Source organism: Aotus nancymaae, unplaced genomic scaffold, assembly GCF_030222135.1.
Source record: "Aotus nancymaae isolate 86718 unplaced genomic scaffold, 86718_ANA_hifiasm-v0.15.2.pri h1tg000040l, whole genome shotgun sequence".
Lineage (NCBI taxonomy): Eukaryota > Metazoa > Chordata > Mammalia > Primates > Aotidae > Aotus > Aotus nancymaae.
Genome location: NW_026988454.1, coordinates 86,829,453 through 86,849,547, shown reverse-complemented (window position 1 = coordinate 86,849,547; position 20,095 = coordinate 86,829,453). Strand labels below are relative to the sequence as shown.

Here is a 20,095-nt window from a genome sequence, read left to right as displayed (position 1 = left end):
ACTGTGTGGTAGGGGATTCCAGAGAGCTGGAAATCCAATGTGGTTGAAGGAGCAGGGGAATTTATCCTGGGAGAAACTCCAAGTTCCTCTGGCCAATGAAAAGACTTCCTTTAAACGTCTGCTGGAGTGATTGACTCTTAGTTTCTTCCCGTGCCCATGGAATTCAAACATAAACCGTTAAATCTCTCGGATGGAGAGAGATGGGAGGGGGTCATGGCTCTGGGAAATTCTTGCCCTTAAAACTACGCCCCACAGGGACCTGGTAAGAACACATTCCCTCAATAACATCAAGGACCATAGTACAGTTGATCTTTCCATATTTGCAGGCTCCACGTCCTTGGATTCAACCAATGTGGATGAAAAATATTCAGAAAAAAAGAACAATTCAACAATTAAAAAAACACAAATTTAAAAAATAATACAGTGTAGCTGCTATTTACATAGCATTCACATGGTATAAGGTATTATAAATAACCTAGAGGTGATTTAAAGTAAAAGGGAGATGTGTGTAGGCTATATGCAAATACTATACTATTTTATATCAAGGACTTGAGCATCTTTGGATTTTGGTATGGGTATAGGGAGACTCCTGAAACTAATTACCCTTAGATACTGAGGGACAACTGTAACATAAATATGAATGTGTGTGCACATACACTGAACCTGTAGTAACTATATATTAAAGAGTATACATGAGAAGGTGAGAAGTAAAGGTGTCACCAAACACCAAATTGTTTAGACTTAGGAGTATGTACAAGTCTTTTGAAGCCTGATGAATTTGTGTAATTTAGAGAAAAGAGATGGAGTGTTTTGATGAGAGGAGAGAGAGGCTTGAGGTTGTAGCCAATTCTCAAAGGAATGCAAATCAAGGTTAGATTCCAGAGTTCTGAAGGTGAGATAAACATGGGAATGACTGATAAAGAGTAGGACCAGGAGACTACAGAACTTTTTTTTTTCTTAAGGGCCAATGAGGAGTATAAAATTCTGAAAAGGCAGTGATATGTGCTTGAGAAGAACACTCTTGTCTGCTTTTAGATGGGAGAAAGTAGGACAGTAAAGAAATTCTTGGAGGTATTGGCATCGGTGGGATAGAAAAGGGACTGTAGCAATGGGAGAAATAGGCAAGATATAAGGAATAGTAGAATTAATAGTATTTGGTAGCTAAAGGAGACAGTGAAGAAGTAAGAAAAGAAGATGACTTTGTGGTTACTAGGAAACCAGAGAGGATATGGCTCTGGTAGCTGATGGTGGAGGAGTTGTAGAGAGAAAGGGCTGTGGAAGACACTGATTTTAGTCTTTTAACATGAACAGGTAATTACATGGAATTAAAACTTAAAACATAGTTTTGAGAAATAAAGTTAAAAACTTAAAACATAGTTTTGAGAAATAAAGTTACTAAATTTGAGGTAGCAGATTTTATAGATTTGTTAATTTTTTTTTTTTTTGAGACGAGTTTCACTTTTGTTGCCCAGGCTGGAGTGCAATGGCATGATCTCGGCTCATTGCAGCCTCCACTTCCTGGGTTCAAGCGATTCTCCTGCCTCAGTCTCCTGTGTAGCTGGGATTGCAGGCACACACCACCATGCCTGACTAATTAATTTTTTAAATTTTAATTCAGTTCTAGTATTATCCTACTTAGCTATTTTTAAATCATACAAATAATTAAAAGCAAATATTGTTTCATTAATGTATGATCTAGAATGTGAAGGGAATTGACTAACCTATTCAGAAAATATGTACAGATAATAATTGGTTAGTGGTGGATTGGATTTGATTCAGGCTAAAAGGTAAAAGGTAATAAGCTAATAGTTAGAAGCATCCAGCCACTGGCAGGGCAGTAGTAACCCCTCTTTGATCTGTTCAAAAATATTCCTTTAAACTCAAGAACAGTAGACTGTAAATTCTGACACCTGCCCAAGTTTCAGTTAAGGAACTAAATGAAGTGATTGGATTTAATGTTGAACTCTTAATTTAGCATGCCAGGCACTGCACTAAGAACTTTATGAACATTAATGACATTTAAATTTCATTGCAGTTCTCTATGCTGAATTATTTGTGTTTTACAGATGAGGAAACGAAGGCTTTGGTAGAATAAGTAAGTTGGCCGAGGTGACACAGACCCACCCCTTTTTGACTGTTCAGGACTAGAACACAAATCAAAGCCAACTGATCCAACTGAGGATCAGGCTGCTGCCTTTGGTGCCACTGTCACCATGTTCAGTCCAGCAGAGCCACAGGTTCACAGACCAACCAATATTGACTGGTTAAAAAGAAAAGTTAAAAGTATTAATTCAAGCTTAATAATGTTTATTTGTTTAATACAAATATATGCCTACGTAGTAAGTGCCAGGGACTGTGCAAGTGATACATAGATGGTAAACCACAGCCTTTTCTATTGTTAAAATTATATTGTTTTAATTTATAATACATACTAACAGTTTTTCAGAAATTGCCTTTTATTTTAGAACCTTTTTGACACTGATTCTGTAAAACTCAAGCTTCAATCTTGTGTAAGTCAGCTTCTTTATCCTTGGCTTGGTAACATGGTAGTTGCTTTCTAGTAAGATAATCTGAAGTAGAAACTGGAGATGCTGTACTTTATATATAATCTCACGTTTAGTTAAACAGCATGGGAACATTGCCAGTTAGCAGATGGCTTCTTGGGGATTACTCTAAACCCCTGCCCTACTCCCCAGCAATGTGGCATACTGCTGAGGGTTTCGATTAGGAATGTGTTCATCTGCCAGTAACAGAGAACCTGTCTAACTTGAGTTTACACAGAGCTGTTTCAGTCTCTCCTGGAAAGTAGGGCCTGCCTTGTTGGGATTCTCTTGGCCTTTTCTGATGCCTGTCACCTCAAGGTGGAAAGGCTGCCCCACACCTCTAGCCCTCACATCTGGGTGCCAAGCTGGAACAATGAGGAAGGGCAGGGACCAGGGACCCTAGCATTGTAATCTGTCAGCTTCAGCAGGAAAGCCAAGCTCTGTCCAGAAGCTCCACCTAGCACACTGGGGCACACACCTCACTGGCCATATCTGGGTCACGTGGCTGCTTTGTTGCAAGGGTGGCTACACTGGAGCTTTAGTTTTTTAGTCTTCACAGGGGAGATCATGAATGGCTGTAGCATAACTAGGCTAATGTATAATGCCTAGTGAGGCCAAGAATGGGGTTTTATTTAAAGAATTTGCCATATGTGAGGTACCCTACTCAATCACTGGAAAGTTCCTGAGGTCTTTGACAAGGGAAAGAGCCTCAGTCCTTTCCACCCTTTTTAGTTGAAAGGAAGAATTGTCTTAGGGCCTTCTACCTTCCCTAATCCAGTCCAGCCCCTCCTTTGTAAATTTTGTCAAGCTATTAAAAAAAACTTATCTTTTCCATCCTCTTTTCTCTCACTGTCTTTGACTTTTTTCCATTTGAGATACATAAGAGGTCCTAATCAACCTTAGGTCTACCCTAAGTCAGAATAAAGAAAGCTGTGTGTTTGAAGTGTGAAAGCAGGTGAAATAAGGAACCATTGTGTTGAATATCTAAAGCCTTTGAAAGCACTCAGAAGTTGCTATATTTTTGACAGAAGGCCACATCTAGGGCAAAGATAGAAAAGCTAGTATGTCTGAGTGAATGAAACAATTGAGTAGGTGCTCATTACTGCTTAGGCCTTTTCTTATTTAATTTTCTGGTGAACCTGTGGAAGAAAGATAATTGGGTTCTGTTAAAAGAAAAGCTTTACACAGATTATATTTAACAGAGTTTCATTGAGCAAAGAACATTTTGTGAATTGGGCAGCCCCCTGAACCAGCATAGGTTCTGAAGGACTCTGACGCTGCTTCATAGTCAAAGAGAATTTACGTACAGAAAAAGGAAGTTAGGTACAAAAACAGGAGTAATCTGATGGAAGTTATATTGGCACTTGCCTTATTTGGACAGAGTTTGAACAGTTGACTGCCTTAATTGGCTGAAATGCTGTGACTGGTCCAAGAGTAGGTTACAGTCTGTTTATGTATATAGTTAGGTAACAGTTCTCTATGAATGGAGAAACCTTTAGACTGAACTTAAAATTTGTAAGAAGGTAGCTTTAGGTTAAGTTATTTATTTTTATTTTTTTCATTGAGACAGAGTCACTCTGTCACCCAGCTAAAGTGCAATGGCATGATCTTTGCTCACTGCAACCTCCACCTCCTGGGTTCAAGGGGTTCTTCTGTCTCAGCCTGCCGAGTAGCTGGGATTACGGTGCACGCCATGACAGCCAGCTAATTTTTGTACTTTTAGTAAAGACAAGGTTTCACCATGTTGGCCAGGCTGGACTTGAACTCCTGACCTCAGGTGATCCATCTGCTTTGGCCTCCCAAAGTGCTGGGATTACAGACCTGAGCCACTGCTCCTGGCCTTAGGCTAAACTTAATTTAGCAGTTTATTTTACAGGTTTGGAAACTGAAGCTAAGAGAGAAGCCAAGTAATTTCTCCAAGGCTGCCCATCTGTCAGGGTCAAGATTAAAACCAGGACAATCTGACTCTAAGATATATACTTCCCCCAGTTTTCCTTGTTGTCCTCTGTGCCTCATTTGTCTTCAATTAAACTTGCTTTCCCATTATTGTTCTTATTAAATCTCAATGTTAAAAAAAAAAACTCCTATTCAAATTGATTATGTCTCTTTATTTCCTACTGAGCCCCAAGGTCCCAGGGTGCAGCATCAGCTGTGTATACCCTGGAATTCAAACATGACTAGACGTGTCCGGAAGCCTATGGAAGGAATCTGGCAGGGGCTGCTTAATTATATAAGTTAATTGGCATCCTCCCAGGAAAGAAGTAATCCTACAAGAAGAGAGTAGAGGTGTGCAAGTTTACTTAGCAGTCAGTGCCACAGAGTAGGGGGTTAAGGCTGAGTCACATGCAAGGAATTATTTAGCGTCTTCTGATCCAATCCCTAGGGACTCTTGTGGCCAGGAGGTTGCCAGTGAAGGCTCCCAGTGTCTTCACTAAGATTTCCACGGGTCACTGAGTGTTCACATGGAGTCAAGAGACTCTGCAGCTTACTGCCCAGGGCCCTGTGGGGGTGGGTCACCAGGGCTTGGGTGCAGGCATTGGGGTCCTCAGCAGATTCACAGATCTGCAGTCAAAAGGGTAAAGGCTTATCCATTCAGTGGCCAAGAAGGCTGCTTCAAAGCACATCTGAGGGAGCAGTTTACTTCAGAGCTCCTGAAGTTAGTTGGGGGAAGAGGTTGAGGGTAATAGAGTACTATGATAGTAATAGGAAGCAGATTCAGGGAAGTACCAACACATCTATGTAATTCTCAATTGCCATCAATTTGCAAATGTATCAACAATTTAATAAAACCATTTGAGCAAAATAAAACACTTTGTTTTGTTATAAACTTGCAACTACTAAAATTAACTGACAATATTTCCCGCCCTCAAAAAAAAATTAACTGACAATAGAATTTATTTAAACATGCAACCACATACTGCTTTCTTTTTCAATCATTGTCGAAGTTAGAAGCAAAGTCTTTTTTCACATTAGGGTCTAGAGACTCTTCTGAATTATTTTGGCTATGTAGAGTTAGATGTAGCATTGTAAGCCCAGTGCTTTTTAAAACTGTGCTGCTTTAGGTTTGAGAAATACTGTCATTTGATCCACATTCCTGTTGGGCTAAATGTGAGTTACATTTGTTCATAAATTAAATTAGTGACTTAGTTTGAATAGCTTCTCTTGAACATCACCTGGAAATCTTTGATATTCAGCACTGGGATAATTCTTGAATCATCCATTCAGTTAATATTTATTGAAGGCCTCCTTCCCTCCTGTCCTCTGCTTCCAGAACTGAAGTTGTAGAGAGAGAGTGAGAACAAAAACAAACAGACATATAAATAAATAACATTTTAATAAATTTAGGCAATAAAACTTCAGCAAGGTGGTTAGAGAGGGCTCTCTGAAGAGGTAAGACTTAAGGTGAGCCCTCAAGGATGAGCAAATCAGCCCTGCTGTTGTTTAGGAGGAAAGCTCCCCATCTCACAGACCCTTCTACCTCTGAACATCTTATCTAGTAATTGAGAAATGCTTAACAAAACTGATAAAATCTCCTGGCCTTGGGGAATTTATATTCTATTTTTTTATTTTTTATTTGAGCCAGAGTTTTGTTCTTGTTGCCCAGGCTGGAGTGCAATGGTGTGATCTCCGCTCACTACAACCTCCACCTCCTGAGTTAAAGCGATTCTCCTGCCTCAGCCTCCCAAGTAGCTGGGATTACAGGCATGTGCCACCGTGCCTGGCTAATTTGTGCATTTTTAGTAGAGATAGGGTTTCACCGTGTTGGTCAGGCTGGTCTCGAACTTCTGACCTCAGGGTGATCCACTCACCTCAGCCTCCCAAGGTGCTGGGGTTACAGGAGTGAGCCACCGTGCCTAGCTGGGGGATTTATATTCTAGTAGCAGAGATGGACAAACAAATACATAAGTTATACAGTCTGTCAGATGCCAAGTGCTGTGGTGAAAAATACAGCAGTGAAGGGTGAGTACAGAGTTCTTGGGTAGCTGGTAAAAGTGTAAAATGAGGTGGTCAAAGGAGGGCTCACTGAGAAAGGGAACTTTCACCCGGAAAGGCAAATCTGTGATCTAGCCCAAAGATTGGCAAGCTTTTCCTATACAGGGCAGCCAGTCAATATTTTAAGCATTGGGGGACCACGCAGTCTCTGTTGCAACTTCTCAACTCTGCCATTGTAGGGAGAAAACAGCCATAGACAATATGTAAGTGAATGGGTGTTGCTGTGTTCCCATACAGCTTTGTTTGTGGACACTAGTGTTTACATTTCATATAACTTTTACATGTCATGGAATACTATTATTATTTTTATTTTTTTCTCCCAACTATTTAAAAATATAAAGACCATTTTTGGCTGCAGGCCATATAAAATGGTCAGTGGGTTGGATTTGGGCGTTGGACATATTTTGTCTACCCATAATCTAATGCAAGAGATTCTGTGTTCCCTTTAATTGCTTTGTATGGTGTGTAGTAGTGTTTGAATGTTAAGGTGAAATGCACCCTTCATCCTTTTAGATCACCTGCCTGTTTTAGTTCCAACATGTTGGTTGTTGCTCTATGGAGTAGAATAGGAAAATTCCTCTGTTTATCCAGTAACAAATATTCACTCACATATATTAAGTTTATGTCTTAACAGCCTTTATTGCCAGCCTGTACTGTGCAGTAATAGCTTTTATTTTCAATGCTTTATCATAATACAATATTTCTGAAGTCATTTTAAGTAGCAATTAAGAATTGCATTTGGGTGAAAGCTATAGAAAACTAGATGAAGAGTGGCTTAACTTATTAAGGGTTTATTTGTCTAACAGAAAGGCATAGAATAGACTGTGCATGAAGAGACAGGGGTGGCAGCTACAAATTGTCATTAAGGACCCAGCTACTGTCTTTCTGCTTTACCATCCTTAGCATATAGTATTTTCACATATTTATGGTGTTATTTGTGAAGTGGTTTCTGCACCTACAGCCACAATATCTGCATCTCTGCCAGGATGGAGACTAAAGGGCAAAAGCCTGCTTTGGGTTTTCATTCATTTAAGTGAAGCTTTCCCAAGGACTGTCTGACTCACATCGCATTGGTCAGAACTGTGTCATGTGATTACCTCTAACAGTAGAGGTGTTTGGGTAAACATGATTTTGTAGCTGAGTCCATTGCTTTTCTAAGTAAAACCAGGCTTCTGTATTTAGAATGAAAGGGAGATTGGTTACTGGGTAACCATTGTTTTGCTTCCAAGGGTGTTTAAGTAAAAACAAACAAGGGAGGTGCAGGTACCTTCCACCCATGGATAAAATGACATAGATGAAAGCAGTGTCTGTGGGCCCAAAATTTACTTCTCTTCCATTTGCTTAGCAAATTCCTTTTGGTATTGATTATAAGATGCATTTCATTTCAGAAGAATTGAAACGTGGGGAGAATAAGAAACTCATTGTGTGAAGGAAATGATTGTGTATGTTATGGTTATTTGGACTCTGGAATTAAGCCCAGCCCATGAAGTGCCCTGGAATTAAGCCCAGCCCATGAAGTGCCCTTGATGGCTTCCTGTTGCCTGTTGCCACATGGGAAGCCTCTTACCTGGGCCCCACCCAGTAGACCAATGTGTTCCTCTAAGTTCCTGCTTCCTGAACTGCCTGCCCCCGCCACACTAGTGTGGGTGCTTCCAGTTCCAGGCCGTGTTCACCTCTGCAGACCTTACAAACAGCCGGTGGTAGTGTGACACATCTTCCTTCCTGATGCTAATGTCACAAACATCTACTTGAAAAATTCCTTCTCTGGGTTAAGTTTCTCCTACCTTATTTGGGTGATTTGCTGTAGTACTAGCTAATTTTCTAAGATTTTTAGCTGTGTTTTCATTTCTTATTTTTAATCACCTGCCCTTTCTTATAAGTGAATCATGGAGCCCAGTGACTCAACAAAATGCTTTAAGTTCTGCTTCATGTCACATGGGGAAAATGTGATTTGTATTAAACAGGGCATGTCTGTGGTGTGTACAGCCATCCTTCAAGCTGCTCTGTAGAAGCTAGGGTGCCACCTCTCTCTCTCGTTAAAATACATTTCTTCCGTTTACTTTTTTGAATATTAACACATTTCTTAAAATGTTCAAAACATTTTAAAGTAAAACTCTTGCTCCAACTTTGTTTCCTTACCGAACTCCTTCTCCCCTAGCCCTTGGATAACCACTTTTGTTAGTTTCTTACATGAATCTTCAACAGTTTTTTTAAAACAATATAAATACAAGCAAATATAAATGTGTTCTTATTTTTCTCCATTTGTTTTTAAAGTGAGCTTAGTGTACATAGAGTTCTGCTCCTTGTTTTTTTTTTAACTTACTTATATGCCTTGGAGATCTTTTCATAATGGTGTTAACTGTATATACAGAGCTTCTCTTTTTTTCTTTTTAAGCTGCATAGTATTAAAGTGATCTCTTTAAAACACAAACCTGGACGTGCCTCCCAGTCATCAGATTGAAAAAAACATAGCATATATAGGGGTTTGGCACTATCTGCCATTTCAGGTGTCTGCTGGGGGTCTTGGAACATATCCCCCATGGATAATGGGAGATTACAGTGTTGTCATTCCATCTCAATTAGTTAATATGTACTCTTAAGAAGGTAGGCAACATTTTGAAAACTTTGCAGAGATGTATTTGCAGTTTCTCAAGAGCACATCTGACCCCTAGTGACTGAAGAAGGAAAAGTGAAAGATCAGAGGAATGAAAAGGGTTAAGAAACAGAGTTCAAAGTAAGATGATATTTGTTGTTTATTCTTACCTTAGAAGTGGAGAACATTTTTCTCTTGTGAATTGATGAAAGGATGCTTTCATGGTAGTGGCTACAGCTGTGGAATTTCTGAAGAAGGCTGCTGAGGGGAATAAAAATGTTGCTGCTGTCATGAATCAATGAAATGTTGACATCCCAGATAGGCTGTACATGGTTTTCAGATGGTTTTTGGCAAAGGGAGCTTTTATGACTATAAATGTCACTTCTTGCAAGGGTGAGGGTGGGGTTGGGGGCGAAATGGGGAGTGGTTATGGCCCACTGAAAACTAAGTGAATCTCTCATCTCATAGTCTGTTCTTTCCAAGCCACCTGAATTGTGCTCCAGAGTTGTGGGGAGACTAGGTTGAAGAAACGACTGTGTTAGTGGCCAGGTACGGTGGCTCACACCTGTAATCCCAGCACTTTGGGAGGCCAAGGTGGGTAGATCGCTTGAGCCCAGGAGTTTGAGGTCAGCCTGGGCAACATAGAGAGACCTCATCTCACAGCAACAACAGCAACATCAAAGGAACGACTGTGTTGGGACTGGCTTAGTCCTCCACTGAATATCTAGTGAATGGGCAGTACATGACACCTACATAAATCACCTCTTTTTTTTGTATCAATAACCTCTTGAGAATTGTAAATCAAATCTAGTTCAGTTTGGAAGTATATACATATTATTTCACATAAGCATATCTACTTATTTGTTTGTCTTCTCTCTGCAGATAAAGAAGAAGCAGCAGGATGTGGTTAGATTTCTGGAAGCCAACAAGATAGAGTTTGAGGAGGTGGATATCACAATGTCAGAAGAACAGAGGCAATGGATGTACAAAAATGTCCCCCCGGAAAAAAAACCTGCTCAGGGCAACCCCCTGCCACCTCAGATATTTAATGGCGACCGATACTGTGGAGTAAGTGGCTAGATTGTTATCATGCTATTTCGTTTTATTGCTCAAAACACATGTCATCTAGAGTGCAGGTGGGTTTTTCCAGTGAAATCTGTGACTTCTTCACCCACTGCCCATTCAGGTCCACAAGTCTAACAGAGGGTGAAGTTGAGAAGGGATGTGAGTCCAAGCATGGACTGTGTATGTATGTGCAAGTAGTTGCGTGGTATGTGAATGTGAGTGTATGTGTGTCTGTCAATCTTTTCTCTGTCTTTGCTTTGGAAACAGGAAGGGAAAGGGAAGCTGTGTGTATGTGTGTATGTGTGTGTATTAGGTTCTAAATTTTGATGCATTACAAATAATTATTTTAATTATTATTAAATTGCTAATCAAATTATTTTTTGATTAATATATTTTAGGGGGAAGAGTAGTAGAGGGGATAATTGTCTTTGAATATCCCTTTATGGTGTAAATAACTGCTAATAGCTGATTATAAACTGGAGTTCCATTTCTTATGATAATAAACCAGAGGGATCATTAAGAATATCAGTGCACATCGTATATGAACATATATCAGGTGCTTTCCTGCTGCGTGTAGCATACGAGAAGATGAAGTCACTTTTGTTTATTTACCTACTTTCTTACTCCTTAGGTTAAGAAAAATAATTGAGAAACTTCTAATGAGTAAGTTAGGATTTGCCTTTTGCCATATCTCTAAGTACCTAACTCAGTGTTTATTTTTGGACCTGTACTATAGTTATTTAACAACAGTCTAAAGAAGGAGGAGCTACAGTGCTGATGTGCTTATGATGAAATAAATAGCTAGGTTGTAATTAGCATGGAGGAAAGGAATAACAGAGAGCTTTTGGTGGCTTCAGAGAAAACAGTTCCCTTCCCCCACATGTATAATGGAGAATGAGAAGTTGCAACATAAAGCTATGTGTAGATTATACAGAGGATTCTTACCTGTAGCATCCTGAGAAGAATCCTGAACATGCCATTAGACTTAACTTTGAGTTCTAGTACTGCCTTATGTCAGCTGGGATACCTTTGAAAAGTTACTTATCTCTTTAAGCCCCAGTTTTCTTATCTTTAAGAAAGGGAAAATATCTGTCTTATTTTGTGATTGTTTCAAAAGCATTTTTTAAGCATATTGTTATATAAAAGTAAAGATTGTTATTTTATAGGGTTGTTAATATCATTATTTGATATTTTATGTAAAGGAGTATGTGGTAACTAAAGGTGTATCCTATTCATGATTACCAAGGATATAAAATGTACTCTTGTGCCTGCAGACCTAAATGAAGTAATAGTTGAAAAGATTTCCAAAGTATATAGTTCAAAATAAAATAAAGTGATAAGTCAAATAGTGCTACATTCAGAAGGCTTAAAATATAAATCTAGCAGTTTTCTGTCCTTCAGACTTGGAGGCTATAAAAGTGCTTTTATTCTTGTCTTATAGTTCAGTGCTGGTTTCTGGGTATAGAATTCTAGGTTGCAAAGGATTTTGATGATATTGCTTCATTGTCCTCTGGTTTTCACTGCTACATTTGAGATGTCTAATGCCATTTTCCTTGATTGTTTATATGTTTTGGTCAGTTTTCTCTATGAAAAATTTTTATCTCTTATCCATATATGTATTCACCACGTCTTTTGCTGAATTACTGTGGTACGAGTTGTTTTTCATTCATTGTGCTGAGTTCTCAGTATGCCTTTTAAGAAATTCTATGATTAAGTGATTACATGTTTTCTTACATTATTTTTCTTGAAAATTTTCTCCCTACTTTTTTCCTTGTTCTCTTTCTCTTGAGTGCCTATTAATTTGGATATTGGATTTCTTACATTGATTTTCTAATACTTTAACTTACTTATATGCCTTGGAGATCTTTTCATAACGGTGTTAACTGTATATACAGAGCTTCTCTTTTTTTCTTTTTAAGCTGCATAGTATTAAAGTGATCTCTTTAAAACACAAACCTGGACGTGCCTCCAGGTTTTATCTAATATCTACCTATTTGATTTTTGTTCTTTCTGAGAAAGAACAAAATCCTTTCATTGGATTTTTGTCCTTGTTTCCCCATTTCTTGCTCCCTGATTCTTTTTAATAGTATTGTTTTTTTATTAAATGAATACAAGATCTTAACTCAATAAAGATATTAAATACTATTTATTTGAAGTTTTCTTCTGTTACTTGTGTTGTTCCTGTTTTCACTGATTTTTTTTTTTCACTTTGTTTTGATCATTTTTCTTGGGTGGGGTGGGCTTTCTTTAGATGTATGTTGATCCTTGTCTTTTGTTCATATAAGAGGTGAGACACTAGGAAGCTCACTAGAAGCTGTGTGTGTGTCTTATATGAATGCAGACTTGCTTCCCTGTGGGATACTCGGTAGCCTGTTAGCATTCTCATTGCAGATATTGATAGTAGTATCTGTAGGTCTTTTCTCAGATGATGGTTTAATTTTTCTAGAGAATGGCCTTTCAGTCTCTTGCTTTGGGAATCTCAGCCTGGCTATTGGAGTTCTGGACCTGTAGGGTGAGGGAAGTGGAAGGTCTCACTCTCTAGCATGCAGATTTTTACTTCCTATCCCTGTTTTCACTCTTTCTTCAGTGCCCTTGTGTATAAGTTTTTTGCTTCCTTGACACCATGTTTATTAATAATGTATTAATATCTTCTAGCTCCTCCAAGGAGAGTGAGGCACCCTGGGATCTAACTGCTGCTTATACAGACTTTCAAACAATTTTTCTGTTTTCTGCTTCTGTCAACTCACCCTACCTTCACAATAGATGATGCCTCCAGTTCCCGACTTTTTCTGGAGCCCTGCAGCTTGCTTCTTGTTGATAGTGCCTCTGCAGACATTGAGTTTTGACCATTCTCTTTTTTCTAACATGTTTCATCATTTCTCCTCCCACTTACTGCTTGTGTTGTAGGTTAGGACTTTAGATCAAATCTTCTAGCTTTATATATATATATATATATATATATGTGGTATATACATATATATATACACACACACATATATACATATATACATATATACATATGTATATATATGGTATATCTATTTTGAAACTCTTTGTTATTTTGTTGACTTATTGAAAGAAAGTAGACATTCTTTGTCCTATCATCATAAAAGCAAAAGTCTTCAGGGACTATCTGGGAGCTGGCTAGAGGCTTATATTATATATTGATTAAACTGTGCCAGGTAAACGGCATCTTCTCTGCTTGAACAGTGTTAGTCCTGTGGTCATGGTGACAGCTGTTGGCGTATGCACTGTCATCATAGTCTGTTCTGGCAGGAGTTTTGAGACATGTCGGCTCCTATCAAGGTTAGGCAAATTTGACTTTGACACAAGCATTAGAGGGCAACTAACCATAGGCTGTGTTCATCTCACCTGCTTCTGCGCACCTTGCTTTACCTAGTGATAGTTTCTGAGTGGTCTCATCTTGTTGGTTAACCTGTGGAAACCTGCCACATTGCGAGTGACATGATCCAGAAAGCTTATACATTCTTATTCTGTTTACTAGAATTAATTAGAAATTTATTACTTTATTTTAAATTGGATGAGCTAGGCATATGAGATATACCAAGTAGCTACTAAGCTACTTGGTAACCAATGTTAACAATTGCCTTCTCTCTCATTTAGCAGTTGAATATCTTGCCTTTTGTAAGGAGTTCCCCTCTGAATGGAGTCTCCCTGGCATGACCAATCAGTTTTTTTCTACTCCAGAATTTGAACATTGAGGAGATAATGTAGAAATACAGGGTCAGTTGGAGATTGTTTGTGGCAGTGAATGTCCAGAGGTGCTGGGGCCAACCATAGCTGTGGCTGGTGTCCTTATGCAGCTGATCTGGGAGGTGTCATGAGTGTATTCTTGGCTACCCAGACAGGAAAATTCTTTGTTTTCTAAACTGGTCCTCTAGTTTTATTGTGGAGTCTTGTCAACTCCTTATGATACCTCCATAATTCCTTTCCCCTGAAATTGCTGGTATCTTTTTCAGTTATTTGCATCAAGAACCCGAACTGCCACAACCTAGATATTCTTGTTGATTCCCTGGAGTGGAATCAATCCTTACTGTGAGCAGGATTCTTCCTTTTTCTAAGAATGTGGGTGATGAGATTCTGAAGGTAGAGGATCCAACACTTTGGCTTTTATGATGAATTTTAGTGTCTAATTTGGATTTTAGAAAGCTCTGGGCCTCATGTACAAGGTTTTAACCCTTTGTTTTCTCTCTGTGGAACTGGCATTTGTACAGTGCACCAGAAATGAAAACATACCCACTTACACTAACAGAAAATACCTACTCGCCTTTCATTTCTTTTCTCTTTCTCTATTCAGCAAACAGATGATTTAGACTTCTTTATATATTTTTCTTATTTTTATTTAAGATTTTCTTCAGTGTGATAAAAAACATAAAACATTTACTATCTTAAGCACTTTTAAGTGTACGGGTCAGTAGTATTAAATATATTTACACTTGTTGTGAGACAGATCCCTAGAACTTTTCCATCTTGCAGATCTGAAACTCTGTATCAATTAAGCAACTCCCCTTTGCCCCCTTCCTCAGCTCCTGGTAACCACTATTCTACTTTCTATATATAAAGTATCAACTTTGGATACTTCAACTAAGTGGAATCACACACTACTTGTCTTTTTGTTACTGGCTTCTTTCACTTAGCATAATATCTTCAAGGTTCATCCATGTTCTAGCATGTGACAAGATTTCCTTCCTTGTTATAATTGCATAGTATTCCATTGTATGTATATGCCACATTTTGTTTATTTATCCATTGATGGACATTTGGATTACATTCACCTCTTGGCTATTGTGAATAGTGCTGCTATGAACATGGGTGTGCAAATATCTCTTCAAAACCCTGTTTTCAGTTCTTTTAATTTTTACAATTATTTTATTTTATATTTTCTTTATTTTAGATATAGGGGGTACATATGCAGGTTTGTTACATGGATATATTGCCCCGGGATAGTGAGCATAGTACCCAATAGGTGGTTTTTTTACCCTTATCCCCTTCCCTCCCCACTCTAGTGGTTCACAGTATCAAGTATTCCCATTTTATGTCCATGGGTCCTAAATGTTCGGTTCCCATTTTTACTTGAGAACATGCAGTATTTGGTTTTCTGTTCCTGTGTTAATTTGTTTAGGATTATGGCCTCCAGTTCCATCTGTGTTGCTGCAGAGAACGAGTTTATTCTTTTTTAAGGCTGCATAGTATTCCATGGTTTATATGTATTGCATTTTCTTTATCCACGCCACCATTGGTGTGTACCTAGCTTGATTCCATGCCTTTGCTGTTGTGAACAGTGCAGTAATTAACATACGAGTGGATGTATCTCTTTGGTATAATGATCCATTTTTGGGGGGGTATATACCCAGTAATGGGATTACTGGGTTGAAAGATACCTCTGTTTTAAGTTCTTTGAGAAGTCTTTAAACTGCTTTCCACAGTGGCTGAACTAATTTACTAACAGTGTATAAGCCTTTTCTTTTCTCTGTAGGCTTGCTAGCATCTTTTGTTTTTTGACCTTTTAATAATGACCATTCTGATCGATGTGAGATGGTATCTCATGGTGGTTTTGGTTTGCATTTCTCTGATGATTAGTGATGAGAGCATTTTTTCATGTTTTTTTTTTTTTTTTTTTTGGCTGCTTGTATGTCTTCTTTTGAGAAATGTCTATTTGTGTCATTTTAATGGATTATTTGTTTTTTGGTTGTTGATTTAAGTTCTTTTTAAATTCTGAATATTAGACCTTTGTCAGATGTATAGTTTGTGAAGATTTTCTCCCATTTGTAGGTTGTTTATTTACTGTATTGATAGTTGCTTTTAAATATATACCTAGCAGTGGGATTGCTAGATTGTATGGTAGTTCTGTTTTTAATTTTTTGGGGAACAGCCAAACTATTTTCCATAGCAATTGTACTGCTTTACCTATCAACATTACCTGCCAACACTGCAGAGAGGTTCTAACTTCTACACATCTTCACCAACACTTGTTATTTTTTGTTATTTTTAACATAGTATCTACTCTAATGAGTATGAGATGATAACTCATTGTGGGTTTGATTTGCATATCTCTGATGATTAGTGATGTTGAGCATCTTTTGAATATGTTTGTTAGCCATTTGTATATTATCTTTGAAGAAGTATCTATTCAGGTTCTTTGCTTATTTTAAAATTAAGTTATTTTATTTTTTGTTTTTGAGCTGTAGGTGTTCTTTATATATTTGGATATTAATCCCTTACCAGTTACCTGTTTGGCAAATATCTCCCCCCACTCCATAGGTTGCCTTTCTACACTGTTGATTGTATCCTTTGATGAACAAAAGGTTTTAAGCTTAATGTCGTGTATTTTTGCTTTTGTTACTTGTGCTTTGGTGTCATATCCGGGAAATTATTGTTTGCAAAATCCAATGTCATGGAGCTTTTCCCCTGTGTTTTCTTCTAGGAATCTTATAGTTTTGGGCCTTGGGTTTAGGTCTTTAATCCATTTTGAGTTAGTTTTTGTACTTAGTGTAACATGAGGATCTAACTTCATTCTTTTGCGTGTCGATACCCAGTTTACCCAATACTATTGAAGAGACCATCTTTTTTCTCATTTAGTGGTCTTGGTATGTGGTCTATTATTTGACCATATACAGAAGGGTTTATTTTGAACTCTCTGTTCTGTGCTGTTAGTCTGTATGTCTGTCTCTATGTAGTATCACACTGTTTGATAACTATAGGTTTGTAATATGTTTTGAAATCAGAAAATGTAAGTCCTTTAACTTTGTTCTTTTTCAAAATCATTTTGGCTGTTTAGGGTCCTTTGATTTGCCTTATGAATTTTAGGATGATTTTTTTTCTATATCTGCAAAAACTGCTATTGGAATTTTAATAGGGATTATGTTGAGTCTATAGATTGCTTTGGGTACTATTGAAATCTATAATATTATCTTCCAATCCATGCACATGGGATATCCATTTATTTGAATCTCCTTTAATTTCTTTCAGCATGTTTTATAGTTTTCAGTGTACAGATTTTTTACCACCTTGGTTAGGTTTATTCCTAAATACTTTCTTTTTGATGCTATTGTAAATAAAATTGTTTTCTTAATTTTCTTTTTCAGTTATTTATTGTTAGTGGATAAAAACACAACTGATTTTTTTGTTTTTTGTTTTTGTATCCTTTAACTTTGTTAAATTTATTAGTTTTCTTTTATTTTTATTTTTTAATTGGTAGTTGGAAATGGAAAATCCATCAAATTTCCTTTGACTAGGGGCACATTAACTAGTTTGTGGATTAACCATCAAGGGGGAAAAAACACAGTGGCTATTCAGATAGTCAAGACAGGTTGGTGCAGTTTGACTGAGGATGCCATACCTAGAGTCAGGCATTAGGGGAAGCTGGGGAGAAAATCTAAGTGGGGTGAAAAATGTGGTTGGAGTTAGCCATGTAAACTTCTGTCTTATAATGAAGAAAGAACAGCTTAGCTGAGAGACAGATGACAAACTGTTTTTGCCAAAAAATAACCTTTTAATCATTTTTCATGAGGCAACTTATAAGATTATTAATGTTTTAAAATTATTGATTTTTTTTTTATACCTTTAGATGCTGTTTCTTGAATGTTAGATTTGTGCTTTAGCATTGGATGAGTAACTAACCAAATAAGGTTATGTTAAAGCTTTTTACTAGTTTTGTTTAAGTAATGATTTGGGGCTAACTGCTTGCTTTCCATATATGGCCTTGGTTAATTGAGGCCTGAAAGTAGGCTAGAGAATGGTTAGACTAATTTTCAGGAGGAGCATGAAGGGTAAATTACCAGCAGTTGGTATTTGTGGTGTCTCGCCTCCTCTTCATTCTTTGTCATGAAAGGAGACAAGGAGATGTGTTACATTTTTCTCATCATTTGTGGAGCTCAGAAGCAGAGCCCAAGCACAACTAAGTGTATACAGTTGCAGTTGTTTTAAGTGCAGTGTTTATGTAAGACTTTTGGGAACATTGTCTTGGGATCATATATTTTAAGTGTGTTTGGAATCTTTTTTGAAGTGTGAAGAACCTAATCCCATTATTACAGTTTTACAAATCCCCAATCCATATATCAGATTTCACTTTAAAAAAGATCAGTGGCCTGGCACAGGGGCTCACGCCTATAATCCCAGCACTTTGGGAGGCCGAGGCAGAAAAATCATGAGATCAGGAGATCAAGACCATCCTGGCCAACATGGTGAAACCTCGTCTCTACTAAAAATGCAAAAATTAGCTGGGCATGGTGGCATGTGCCTGTAGTTTCAGCTACTCAGGAGGCTGAGGCAGGAGAATCACCTGAACCCACGAGGCAGAGGCTGCAGTGAGCTGAGACTACGCCACTGCACTGCAGCCTGGGTGACAGAGCAAGACTCTGTCTCAAAAAAAAGAAAAAGTCACTATTATTTTATATACACACATTATACACACACACACATATTTTATTTTATTTTTTTATTTTTATTTTTAATTTTTTTAATCTTTTTTTTTATTGCAGTTTAGGTTTTGGGGTACATGTGAAGAATATGCAAGATTGTTGCATAGGTACACATGTGGCAGTGTGATTTGCTGCCTCCCTCCCCTTCACCTATATCTAGCATTTCTCCCCATGCTATCTCTCCCCAACTCCCCACCCCCTGCTGTCCCTCCCCTATTTCCCCCCAACAGACCCCAGTGTGTAGTGCTCCTCTCCCTGTGTCCATCCATGTGTTCTCATTGTTCAACACCCGCCTATGAGTGAGAACATGCAGTGTTTGATTTTGTGTTCTTGCACACACACATTTTAAGTGCCCACACACAAACATAAAATATGGTCAACTAAAGTCTGATGAAAAGTTACTGTATGGAGATATTTGAAAGTATTTATGATGAATTAATTGGTTATACAGCATTATTTTTATTAGTGCTCATTTCCCCAGCACTAAAATCAATAGGCAAGTATAGAAAGTTTGACAGATGAGAATGGGAAAGAAGGGGGAACAGTCAGTTTTACTTTTCAAATAAGACTGCAAACATTTGCTTTATATATTGCCTCCTTTTAAAAACTAGCTTTAGGCCAGGTGCGGTAGCTCACGCCTGTAATCCCAGCACTTTGGGAGGCCAAGGTGGGCAGATCATTTGAGGTCAGGAGTTCAAGACCAACCTGGCCAACATGGTGAAATCCTTACAGAATTTAGTACTAAATTCTAAAGTACAAAAATGAGCCGGGCATGGTGACATGTACCTGTAATCCCAGCTACTTGAGAGGCTGAGGGAGGAGAATTTCTTGAACCTGGGAGGCAGAGGTTGCAGTGAGCCAAGATTGCACCACTACACTCTAGGCTGGGTGACAGCAAGACTCTGCTTTAAAAAAAAAAAAAGTAGCTTTAAATTTTAAAAATCAGATTATTAATCATGCTATGTATACTATTTTGTGCCCTGTTTTATTCTCTTAACGAAAATAGTTTTTATGTCATTGTAATCTTATTTTTTAGAGGTTGCATACTATTCCCTTGGCGGATTGTCATAATTAACTTAATCATTTCCCTGCTCTGGGCTGTTTAGTTTGTTTCCATTCACTTGAAATAACAGTTCATTACTGGCAAGCTGTTCTGAAGAGTGCGTTAAACCGAATGCTATTTTAGGACGTGCATTCTCATTTTAGGCTCTTCCACTCTTCTTCTTGTCTTTAGAGTCCTCTATCAAACAACAAAAATATTTTAGGGTATAATATGAGAGGTTATTGTTTGTGGCCCTAGAATCTGGGTTCAAGGTCAAGAAAAACTCACTTGATGAAATGAAAACTAGTAAAAGTTAAAAACAAGATGATTATTATATATGTTGCTGATAAAACCAGATTTGAGTTTCTCAGTGCCTGGCAGTGCCCACAGTCAGAGAATAAAACTGCCCATCTGCCCA

At 38.0% G+C, this 20,095-nt stretch overlaps 1 protein-coding gene across 1 annotated transcript in view; it reads left to right on the top strand.

Annotated features, from left to right (window-relative positions):
• Positions 1–20,095, top strand: part of SH3BGRL2 (SH3 domain binding glutamate rich protein like 2) — a 287,777-nt gene that overhangs the window by 250,517 nt on the left and 17,165 nt on the right. The window contains exon 2 of the mRNA XM_012471793.2: positions 10,012–10,197. Within this exon, the coding sequence (XP_012327216.1) occupies positions 10,012–10,197 (186 nt within the window). The remainder of the gene's footprint in view (positions 1–10,011; positions 10,198–20,095) is intronic.